The sequence below is a fragment of the Callospermophilus lateralis genome, chromosome 10, assembly GCF_048772815.1.
Source record: "Callospermophilus lateralis isolate mCalLat2 chromosome 10, mCalLat2.hap1, whole genome shotgun sequence".
Lineage (NCBI taxonomy): Eukaryota > Metazoa > Chordata > Mammalia > Rodentia > Sciuridae > Callospermophilus > Callospermophilus lateralis.
The window spans coordinates 130,213,820-130,226,558 of record NC_135314.1 but is presented as its reverse complement, the minus strand read 5'-3'; the positions used below and the strand labels follow the sequence as shown (position 1 = coordinate 130,226,558).

General features: G+C 38.3%; 1 protein-coding gene across 1 annotated transcript in view; it reads right to left on the bottom strand.

Annotated features, from left to right (window-relative positions):
• Dcaf1 (DDB1 and CUL4 associated factor 1) overlaps positions 1-12,739 on the bottom strand; it is a 69,499-nt gene that overhangs the window by 17,401 nt on the left and 39,359 nt on the right. The window contains exons 13-21 of the mRNA XM_076867362.2: positions 11,392-11,516; positions 8,305-9,568; positions 7,326-7,524; positions 6,797-6,879; positions 5,473-5,557; positions 2,504-2,737; positions 1,317-1,410; positions 718-822; positions 46-119 (exon numbers count right to left, since the gene is read on the bottom strand). Of these exons, the coding sequence (XP_076723477.1) occupies positions 46-119; positions 718-822; positions 1,317-1,410; positions 2,504-2,737; positions 5,473-5,557; positions 6,797-6,879; positions 7,326-7,524; positions 8,305-9,568; positions 11,392-11,516 (2,263 nt within the window). The remainder of the gene's footprint in view (positions 1-45; positions 120-717; positions 823-1,316; positions 1,411-2,503; positions 2,738-5,472; positions 5,558-6,796; positions 6,880-7,325; positions 7,525-8,304; positions 9,569-11,391; positions 11,517-12,739) is intronic.

The window sequence follows — 12,739 nt, the reverse complement described above, 5'->3', positions numbered from 1 at the left end:
CATACACATAAGAAAAACAGCAGGATCTCTGCAAGCTCCCTTTACCTCAATGACAGCAAGATAGCAGTCTTTGGTGTCTGTACACAGGTCAAAGATATTCCGCTTCACATCAATGGTTGCTGAAAAACAGAATGTGACAAGACTCAGGACTGGACCCATAGCTGTGACCTTAAAACCTGCTTTTCCTCTATAGGAAATTAAAGTGATTATTCATAAATATTTCCAAAACTCCTCTGATTTTCAGTGAAAAGTTACAGTCCTCCTGGAAAGTGGAGGATCTTTAAAAAGTAACATTAAGACATAAAGAAAGCTCCCTGGAGCTGGGTGCAGTGGTACATGACTGCAATCCCAGCAATTTGGGAGGAAGGCAGGAGGATTGCAAGTTTAAAGCCAGCCTCAGCAACTCAGTGAGACCCTGTTTCAAAATTTAAAATTCTTTTAAAAAGAGCTGAAGATGTGGCTCAGTGGGTTTAATCCCTGGTACTAAAAACAAAGAAAAAGAACAAACGATTCAACTAATACATGAACATGTGTTAGTGATGCATGCCTGTAATCCCAGTGACTTGGAGGACTGAGACAGGAAGATCACGAGTTCAAGGCTAACCTGTATAACTTAGAGAGACCCTGTCTCAAAAATAAAAAAACATGGGGGATACAACTGCCAGTACCTCAAAAAAGAGGGGAAAAAATGATCAATACCTGCCCCTACATGCTTACCTATAGGTTTGTAATCAGTTGCGTTAAATGTGCGAAAGGATGACCCAAAAGGACTTTTCATCCTCTCTTCTATTAAGTCATCTTCATCATCTGCCTGCAACATAGCTAGTTGGGGACAGGGGAATAATAAAATACTGTTAAGAATCAGAAACATTCCCTATTCACAAGTGCAGAAAATTTTAATGGCCAATCAAGATTTCAGTCAGTTTCCCTGTATTTAGTTAGTTCTTCTCAAACTGTCTTCCTTGCATATCCAATCTATTGTGGCAAACAATGTCCTCAACTTCTCATCTAGCTCCTAATAAATGTAACAGCTGAAGGCTTACAACATCCTAAAACAATAAATAAAAAGGTTTTTAAGACATGTGTGGAAATCACAGCATAAAATTTCTTTCTATACAAGATTTGTTGACTTCAAAGTTAGTTGCCTTTCATTCTAAATCAATGTTATTTTTAACCTTCTTTTTTGTTATCACTACACTAACCTTTTCATCTACGTCAGAACTTTAAAGTGCTTCTCACAAAAGCAGAATTTCCAAAAAAGGAAGTATCCATTTAAGTGAGTAGAAGAAAAGAGAATGAAATGAAAAGTTTATTACCTCCATACATCACTGTTCCCGTGTGGTTGAACACCACACGACACTGATCCAGAGCAGGAACAGTATGTAAAAGATGGAAAGTTCGAAGGTCCCACTTGGAAAAGGAGTAGTCAAGGAAAACTATTTCACACAAAAGTTCTTATCTAACCTCATGGAAATTCTGAAACATCACTTTTGTTCCCCTCTTGCTAGGTATTAATACTTTAAAAGTCATAGATATTATTGAATGATGTCCCCAGTATACTCTTTATGTAAATAAATGCTACGTGAATTCCCTCTTCCCCATAGTAGCACTTCATTTTCTTATGTCTAGCAACTGATTTCTATAGAGCCAAAGTAAAATCCTTCCAAAGATAAATAAAAATCAATTTGATAATGATAGCCAGGAATCTAGTCACTCTTCCTAAAACATAGAAAACATGCTAGTTAAAGTCATCATTAATTCCCAATATCAACAATATAGTCCACTGGAAACTCACTAACACTTCAAACCAAAGGAGAGGTACCACATTATTATCAGTGTGGATACTTTAACCTGGTACTGCTAGAAAGAACTTCTGCTTCTAAAAAATAATAAAATCATGGCATTTGCAGGCAAATGGATGGCATTAGAGCAGATTATGCTAAGTGAAGTTAGCTGATCCCTAAAAAATAAATGCCGAATGTCTTCTCTGATATAAGGGGGGGTGACTCAAAATGGGATAGGGAGGAAGAGCATGAGAAGAAGACTACCACTAAATAGGGAAGAGAGGTGGGAAGGAAAAAGAGGGAGAAGGGGAGTTGCCCAGAAGATGGGAGGAGAACCTCATTGTTATACAGAATACATATATGATGTTGTGATGAGAAAAAGAAAAAAAAAAGTGTGTCACATTAGATTATCTGGATAGAGAGAAAGGATGGGAGAGGAGAGGAGGAGTAGGGAGGATAGGAAGGGCAGCAGAATAGAATAGACAATATGATTGATGTATGTACATTCCATGTATGTATTATATATCAAAATGCATTCTACTATCATGTATGACTAAAAAATAAATAAATAAAAATTTAAAAAAAAAATCCACACCCCAGGGTTAATAAATCAGTACTATAGTTATAAGAATAAATCTCTGGATGTGGAAAAAACAAAGAAAAAAAAAAAAAGAACTTCTGCTTAACAAACTGAATAACAAATGGAGTGCAAAGGATACAATTTCAGTATTAATGATGACCTCTAGCCCATTCGGATGGAAAACGCCACTGATGTTCATGTTGAACTTGTCAAACTTGTGAATGGCCTGTGCAGAGCGGACATCCCAGAGGACGCCATCATTTAAGACAAGATCATCTGTAGGATTAAAGGTGGCACAATTCCTCTTGTAGTTGTTGGCAAGATCTGGGTTAAACAGAGTCAACAGCTTGTTGCCAGTCTGAATATCATAAATCTTTAGAGAAGAAGGGGTGGGAAGAGAAAAATCAGACCAATCCATCCATAGACAAATTTAAAGAGAAACTGTATAAAATGCTTCTCCCATGCTTTCTAAGCTTCCCCTACCCTTACCCTGACAAATTACAAAAGCCCTAATATTGTAAAATGACTGGTAAGTAAGAAGATCATACCCATTCAAGCAAAGTTTAAGTGCTTTGTTTCATAGTCAAGTCTTAAAAAAGCCCTTTCCCACTAGTAAGAAAAAGAGAAGTGAAACTATGTAGGGACTTAAGAAAAACAAATTTTCCTTCCCTTCCCCTTTTCAAGAAACAGAAAACATTTACATTAAAACAAATTCTCAGACTGGGTTGTAGCTCAGTGGTAGAGCACTTGCCTAGCATGTGTGAAGCACTGGGTTCAATTCTCATCACCATATACAAATAAATAAAATAAAGGTCCATAACAACTTAAAAAAATTGTCTGTATCAATCATTGATTACTCACAGAATACTCTTTAGAGTGTTATTTTCTGGAGAAAGACATCAATGAAATAATCTTTTCTCCATAAAATCTCCCAATGTAAACATTTTAGCCCCACCATATTAAAAGTTTTCAAAGTCTACAATATGCAACACATGCAGAGACCAGATCTTTCCCATCAGCTTACAGACACACTATATTACTTCAAATCTTTTCTTTGAAACAAATAAGGAAACACCACAAGGAAACAAACAAATTCATATCATGGGATAAGACAACTAGCCTGGTCTCTTCAAAAGTCAATGTCATGAAAACTGGAGAAATGGTTCTTGGCTTTAAAACATTAGTAAGACATAACAATCAAATGCAATGTGTGAATCTTGGCTGGATCCTGGTTCAAAAAAAACAAACAAACATTTGAAACCAAATACATCAGGAACAAATGGGAAAATTGAGTATGGACTAAATATCAAATAATATTTGGGAATTACTACAATTTTCTTAAATTTGCTAAATGATTTTATAACAAAATATCTATTGTTAGGAGATACACACCATAATACTGAAGGATAAAAATGCCATGATGATGCTTATAATTTTCATCTTCAAAATAATTTAAAACAACACATACACATTTACATACAAAATATGGCAAAATATTAAACTGATGAATCTAGGAAGTGGATATATATACTATTCTTTCATTTTTCTATGTTTCAATATTTTCAAATGAGAATTTAGGAGAAAATTATCCCTAAATTTACCATCCTACAGACTCCTCAAGGTGTGACCCTTCTTTCTCTGCTTTGGTTTTCAGCAAAAATATTTCAAAAAAAAATTACATGTACAAGTGTGTCCATTTCTCTCCTGCTCTTTCATGAACCACTCTAATCAGGTCTTGCTCCACAGAATACAGAATTATTTCTTGACAAGGTTAACAACCTCTATTGTCAGTCTTCTTTCAGTACTCATCTTCTACAATTCATTAACTGTTTCTGACTCACTGATCAATCCTTTCTCAAATTTATTTTCATTGGTTTCTAGGGTACCTGTCTTCTGGACTTCCTTCTGCATCACTGGCCACTCTCTCTAGAGCTCCTTCTCAAGTTCATCTTCATTTGCCAACATTTTCCCCCCCATTTGCCAATTTTTATATAGTGGAACAACCAGGGCTCTGTCCTCACAATCTTTCTCATCTCTAGCCCTTTGATCTCATCCAGGTTCATGGCTCTAGATACTATCACCATGTATATATAACTCATATTTATATCTCCCATCCCAGACACCTTTCTCCTGAACTCTCAAACGTGTGTGTGTGTATATATATATGTATGTATGTATGTATGTGTGTGTGTGTGTGTGTGTATATATATATATATATATATATATATATATTCCACTCCCCATTCCCTACTGAATGTCTAATGAATTTCAAACTTCATGTGACCAAAACCCCAGGGTCATGGCCTATCATTTCTCATGGTCTCCCCATGCCCACATGCACCCAGCTGTATTGCTCTTCTCACATATAGGCTGGTACAACATCTTCTGACCTAACTGGAAGGTCTGCTATTGCCTCTCTCAAAGAAACCAGAGCCACTATAGAAATTTTACATTCAATCATATATCCTCTGATCACCATCCAGTGTCTTCATCTTACTCAGAGGAAAAGCCAAAGGTTGGTCCTAACTATAAAATATGGGGTCATCACTGACCACAGCACTTACCCTCTCCTCTCCTCCCTCCCAGAAAGCAAGGGCTTTTCCCTTCCATTTCCTCTGCCTTACAACCTTTTTTGCCTCTCTGCTTCAATCATGCTTCCTTCATGGCTCTGCTCAAACAATAACCAATCTGTAATGTTGGCTATCCCAGATAAAACAGAAATCCCCCACACCTCCAATAAGCATTTCCTCTTACTTTCTTTTTTCCTGTAACACCACCTAATTACAGCATATATTTGTTTCTTTATTTACTGCTTCAGGCTCCATAAAAGGCACAGACCTTATTTTAACTAAAACTTAGTAAGTAACTCAACAATGAATCTGCTGGCCTATAATATCTTTCTCAAATTCCATATTCAGCCCTTTCATATTCTTCCCATATAACTTAAAACTACTTTATTACACTTTTAGATTTTAACTGGTAGGAAAATTTTGAGTATTTCTAGTGACCCACCCCCGTAAGACTTAAGTCCTCACATCTAATCCAGAAGATTTCAGTAGGAACAAATGAGTAAAATCAGCTTAAAGCAATAAATGCTTAAGTACTCACATGGGCAATGTCTCCTTTTGTGCCTATGACCCGATCCTGAGAGTGCTTACTGAACTCAACATAGTGATCTTCTGCAAAGGAATGCCTACAAACAATAAACATACCAAAGTGACACACCTTCAAGATTTATGCTTTTAACAAACTAAAAATTAGCCCCTTGCACAACCGTACTCACCCAAAATCCTTAGCTCCCAAAGAGAAAACAACTGTATACTCTTGAATTAAAAAGAAAATTCCCTCCACTAGAACATCTGTGAGGTTGGCTCCCAAAGAGAAAACAACGGTACACACGTGAATTAAAAAGAAAATTCCCTCCACTAGAACACCCGTGAGGACCCCAAATAATTAACAGGAATTCCTTGATTACAGAAATGGCTAATAGGGTACATGCGAGCATAGCTCAGCAGTAGAATGCCAGCCTAGTTCTCTAAAAGAAATACCCCAGGAGCTGGAGTTGTGGCTCAGCGGCAGAGCATTCACCCAGCACGTGCGAGGCCCTGGGTTCAATCCTCAGCACTATATAAAAATAAATAAAATAAAAGTATTGTGTCCAACAACTAAAAAGTAAACATTTAAAAAAAGAAAAAGAAACACCCCAGCAAACAGTGTAATTATACCCTATGTAAATACTTAGGGGAAAAAAAAAACATAATTGTGTCATTATGGGTTAGTCAAGGGTCTGCTGCACAATTGGAATGTAAACACTTCATAAGAATATCTAGAGGGCTGGGGCTATATAGCTCAGTGGTAAAGCGCTTGCCTCGAATGTGTGAGGCACTGGGTTCAATCCTCAGCACCACATAAAAAATAAATAAAGATACTGTGGGTTCATCTACAACTAAAAGAATATTTAAAAAAAGAATATCTAGGGCTGGGAATGTGGCTCAAGCGGTAGCATGCTCGCCTGGCATGCGTGGGGCTCTAGGTTCAATCCTCAACACCACATAAAAATAAAGATATTGTGTCCACATGAAACTAAAAAATAAATATTATTTTTTTAAAAAAGGAATATCTAGATAATGATGGGGCTGGGGTTATGGCTCAGCAATAGAGCGCTCGCCTCACATGTGCAAGGCCCTGGGTTTGATCCTCAGCACCACATAAAAAATAAATAAATAAATAAATAAAATTATTGTGTCCAACTACAAAAAAATATATTTTTTTTTAAAAAAAGAATATCTAGAAAATGAGAAAGATAAAATCTTATTAAACAGGAGCCTCATTTTTTCCCAAAAGGCTCCTTGTCTAAAACCAGATGAAGGGGGATACAAATTAAGTAATGAAAACACAGAGACATGAGACTACAAAAGTAAATAATACATACTTCATATCAAATACTGATTTCATTCCCCAAAGTGCAGACAAAGGCTGGCTCCAGGTAGCAGATGTCAGCAGCAAGGACCCATCCTAAAAGGAGGAGGAGACCCAAGGTGGGTAAACACATATGCAGATGTCTCTGACATTAGCATTTTAACATACAAAGATAAAAAACATCTGATTCAAGAAAAAATAAAAAACTCTCCAGAATCAAGAAATACTCAGAAACCAGTAGGATTTAAACATAAGAACCTGTAGTGCCCTAGAAAATAATTATAAGAACGGTAAATCCTCCTAAACTAGTTTTTAAAAAATTGTTTTAAATAGCTCCAAGGGAGGGGTATATATGTTGTAAAGATGTCAATGATTCCTCTCTTCTTAATACCTGACCATATTCCTCTGAAATACAAGTCATCCTCAACTAGAATTTCCACCTGATTCAAAAAGAATCAGACCCAACAAAGGTGAGTCTCCTTTTCTCCACTTCACCAACCTGTCTCAGAATGATTGAGAGGATCCAGGGAAGAAGCACTTACCCTGGAGGGTTCAAGGTGTGTGATGGCTGAGTTGTGACAGTTATAGCTGGCCTCCTCCTGTCCACTAAATACATTGTACAGCTTTAGCTGCCCTGTGCAGGTACCAAGCATCAAGAACCGCTCTCGTGCTGAGAATGCACAGCAGGTAAAGCCACTCTCGTCTTCATTGGCTTCCCGAAACACTGAAATAGGGCGAAATCTAAGCAAAAAATCAAAAACTGAGAATCAGAGGCAAAAGATATATACAAGAACTCTGAAAAAAAAAATCTGCTAGAAAGAATAAAGAAAAAACAGAATTACATTTCAAAAAGTAAGCTTTTCTGAAATATCCATGACCTTCATGGTTCATTTTCATTTTAAATGAGAGAAATTAACAATCCTTAGCAAGAAAAGTGAAGCAGGTTGCCAACCTGCTTCAAAATGGTTGCCAAATATTTGGAGTTGCCCATCTATTACTGATGATTTTTAGTGTTCAGGTTACAAAGCCGCTCTTACAAAACTGTTAGAAAACAGTCTTTACTACTGGCCACAACCTGTTACACCATAAACTTTATTTTTAGTGCAAGACTCTGCAGTGTAAGGGGTTCAGAAATGCACAAATGCACTTACAAATTAAACAAAGATTCCCATGTTTAAAGCTGTGATCACACCACCTTCATGTTAGGTTTGCAAAGGATCAGAATGGAAGGCAACTTGGACAAAGACAAGTTTGAAAGCTTGATTAGGGGTGGTGTGTTGTATGGGTTCTAGAAAATAAACTGCTTTTGACTATCATATCAATATATTGTCAACAATAACACAAGGAATCCATGGTTGACAAAAGGTGGTACACTTATATCACTTGTGTAGACTCAAAATGACAAACTTGTATTTCAGGCCAACAATGGCTTTCTTAACTAATCACTATGCCGATACTGCCCAAACACTTTGATCTAAATAGAAGAACCATTCCAATTTCCACAAAGGAGGCTCTCCTTACCTGCTAAAGATAAGGTGCCTATCAAAGCATCCGCCATCTACCCCTCCATATTTTGGAAATGATGCCCTGCGGTTTAGCCTTGAGGTAAAGTTTATTGGCGCTTGCCGCCTCTGTTTTGGCTCAGGACATTGGTGAGGAGTAAAGAGAGAGAAAGGTGGACAGGTGGCAACTGGATTCTTGCAGCGAGCATGTTGCTCTCTAAGATATTCTGTGATGATACTGTCCAGCGTAGGTGGGGAAGGAAGATGTCTGTCCAACTGCTTTTTTATGGCTGGGCTCTGGCTGTAGGCACCATGGTCCGACTTCTGCCGCAACACTCTGATTTTTCTGCCATTACAGGGTGACGGCCTCTCTCTAATAAAACTGATCCTACCAATCAAAGGGGAGTTGCCTGCATAAGATGGACCAGGCAGAGCTAAGGAACCCTGTGGGGGCCGTGGCTGAGGATGGGCAGTAGGGGCAGAAGGAGCAGAAGCACCCACAGCAGCATGGCTACCCAATCGAGTTGCAATGCCATTGGCAATACGAGGCGTTCGAGGAAGAGAGACAGGAGAAGCAGCAGCAGTTACTGGGGTGAAGGCAGAAGAATGGGAGGCAGCAGTCATGGGCAGGTCAGCCTCTTTTGTCAGCACAGTTGCCGTCTCTCCAAGCCCTTTAGAAATGAGATGGTTTCGTATCAACAGAAGCAGCTCTTTCTCAGGGAAGGAGATCCTTGACTGGGCAACAACATCTGCTTTTTGCAGCCGTGCCAGGGAGACATCAGTGCCAATGAGAAGTGGCTTTCCTGACACCCGTTCAATGAGTTCAGCGGCATACTTGCAGAATTTGACATGGTCACTACGCTTGTCCTGCAGCACAGGCTCCTTCATCAGCTGCTGGATCTGGCAGCTGCTGAAAAGGGGCAGTTTGCTGATGATCTGCCGGACAGTGCTACTGCGAGACAGGCCCACCAGAGCCTTGCAAGCCAGGGCCCGAATCTGGTCTGCATCTGTGATGGGCATCTTGATGGACAGCAAAGACAGAAGCACCTTGATGCCATTGTTAGACTGAACCACATTCCACATCTTGGCCAGGGTGTGCTCACTGCTCTTGGGGGTCTGAGGCAACTTTCTGCGAGGAGTTCCAGAAATAAATTTGCCAATACTAGATATTCGGTTATCCGGGCCACACACACAATTGATGATAATCTGAAGTGCAGACTTCTGAATCTCAGCATCATGGATAAAGAACTCACCCTCAGCCACTCCCAAAATAATGCTGATACCTATGAGAGGGAAAAAATATATATTATTTCTCACAGAACAAATGGTTAACACTTTTTTTTTTTTTTAGTTCTCGGCGGACACAACATCTTTGTTTGTATGTGGTGCTGAGGATCGAACCTGGGCCGCACGCATGCCAGGCGAGCGTGCTACCGCTTGAGCCACATCCCCAGCCCATGGTTAACACTTTACTGGTTGTCCCAGAACCAAAATTTGGATTTCTAATTATTGGTTGAATTGGGGGGAAAAAAAACTATATTTTTTTTAAAAGTACAAGAAATTTTTTGCATAAAATACAATCAGTTCTAATATAATGTTTTTTGGTTTTGTTTCTGTGATACTGGGGATTGAACCCAGGGGCACTCTACCACTGAACTACGTTCCCACTAATTTTTTTTTCCCTTTTTTTAAATTTCCCCATCCCTTTAAAGTTTTTGAGACAGGGCTAGTCAAAATTGCAATCCTCCTGCCTCAGTCTTCTAAATTACTGGGATTACAGGTATGCCACCATGCTCAATTAGTTACAATGTAACTTTATAATATAATACCTCACATGTAGTTATTAAATAAGCAAATAATATTAGTATTATATGTAAGTCACCAAGGTTCACGCACAAATTTTCCTAAGGGGAACAAAAGAGTGGGAATAAATTAAAAATTTCTACAGGAAAAGAAAGAGCCCTCAGAGTTCAGCTGCTACCATGGCAGTGGGAACCTTTTCCACTATATATTAAGAAAATTAGCCAGAACAAGGCACAGTGCATTATGCCTGTAATCCCAGCAACTCGGGAGCTGAAGCAAGGGAACCACAAATTCGAGGCCAGCATCAGAAACTTAGTGAGACTCAGTTTCAAAATAAAAAATTTAAAAAGGTCTGAGATTGGCCACAGTGGCTTACACCTGTAATCCCAGCAGCTCAGAAGGCTAACACAGGAGGATCGCAAAATTCAAAGCCAGCCTCAGCAATGGCAAAGTGCAAAAGCAACTTAGTAAGACTCCAACTCTAAAAAATACAAAATAAGCCTGGGGATTGTGGCTCAGTGGTCAAGTGCCCCTGAGTTCAATCCCCGGTACCCCCCACAAAAAAAAGAAAGGCTGGGAATGTATCTCAGCAGTAGAGCAACATTGAGTTTAATCCCCAGTACCACAAAAATAAATAAATGAATGAATGAATGAATAAGTACAAGTGCCTGAACCTTTGGCTTTCTCCTCACAGCGGTGGTGATACAACATCTAGTTTTAGCAGTCTTGCCAGGGACACATCATTAAAGCAAATAAATAAATAAATAAAACCAAGTGCCCCCACCAGAGTGGTATACTCCAGGAACCAGAGTCAGTAACATTATCTCTCTTGCTAACCTCAATACAGTACCCTCAGAAACCTGTTCTTAATAAAGGAATATCTTCAAATAAAAGCTATTTTCCTTGTGTATGGTTGCCAAACATTTTGAGTTGCCCATCTATTACTGATTATTTTTAGTGTTTAGATTACAAAGCTGCTTTCACAAAACAGTTAGAAAACAGTCTTTTACTACTGGCCACAATCCATTACACCATAAACTTTATTTTTAGTGCAACACTCTGCACTGTAATGTGTTCAGAAATGCACACCTACCATTGTAGCAGAAATGCCTGCACCACTCACAGACCCTGAATTTACTAGCATGACTCCCTTATGTGAAACTATATGATGCTATTTATAAGAGGAAAAACAAGGAACCTTCCTCTACTATTTTCTGTTCTAATATCCCAAAATTAGGTAAGTAACCACAACCAGCAAAGGATAACAAATTCACACAAAGCAACAACAAAAATGGCAACCTACCTACAGTGGAGATGGTAGAGCCAGCTTCATCCAATACATCCACTGATTCTGCTAACTGGAGCTGGATTTTTGGCACCACAGTGAGAATAGCCAGGACATCCAAAGCAAAGCGCACAGTGTCATTCCTAGACAGAAAGAACAATTAGTCAAAGGCAAACTGATATAGTCACAAGAAACTATAACAGTTTTTTAAAAGAGAAAGGAAAACAACAGATCATGATTACCACTGGTGGACTCTATCACTAGTAGCATCAAATGAATATGTCACAATGACATTACTTCCAAAAAACACAGGGATGAATTTTTACCTATCAAAGTCCTAAAATTAAAGACAAAAAATTAGCCAGCCATGGTGGTCCATGACTATAATTCCAGGTACTCATCAGGAAGCAGAACAATTCTAAGTTTGAGGGCAGCCAAAGCAACTTAGGAAGACCCTGTCTCAAAATAAAAATTAAAAAGGGCTGGGGATATGGTTCAGATATCAAATAGAACACTTGAGGCCTTGGGTTCAATCCCTAGAACCAAAAATCATCATGCTCCTCCTCCTCCTCCTTGATGCTGAAGAAGATAAACAGGACACTCTAGAAGCAATCTGGAGATATGAAACATGATTCTTAAAATATTCATAACCTTTAGCCCAGGAATTGCCCCTTTAGCAATCTGTCTTAAGAAATCAAACTTAAGTACAAAGAAGTATTTATGTACAGACTAAGGATTCCTTATCCAAAATACTTTGGACAGAAGTGCTTCAGATTTCAGTGTTTTCTGAATTTTGGAATATTAGCACAGACATTACCAGTCCAAAAGAGCATCCCTAATCCAAAAATCCAAATCTGAAATGCTACAAAATTCAAAAACATGATAAACTACCCTGCAGTTAATGACAATCATTTTCAAACCACTCTAAAGGACAAGGAACAGGGCTCAAAATACACATCAAGGAAACAGAAAATAATGTAAGATACAAAATTGAAACTCTAACACCACCAAGCTCCCCTATGCTAATGACAGAAGAAAAGGTTAAGGTCATTTTACAATGTTTGGCAATACCCAACTCTGGTGAAAATGAAGACACCCCACAACCCAGGTTCTATACATATCTTCAACACTCCAAAAGGAAGTTCATGGTACCATCTATTTACTAAATGACACTAAATGCAAATGGAAACAAACCGTTATTTAGGAATATAACAGTTTAAACAAATATTAACATGTATGAATTTCACAAAAATAAGAATGTGCGATTGCAAAAGGTAGATGTAGGAAAACATTCATATAATTTAAAAACACACAAAGCAGTACTATATAATTGTTTATGGACATGCAGATATGTATAGTATAAAGA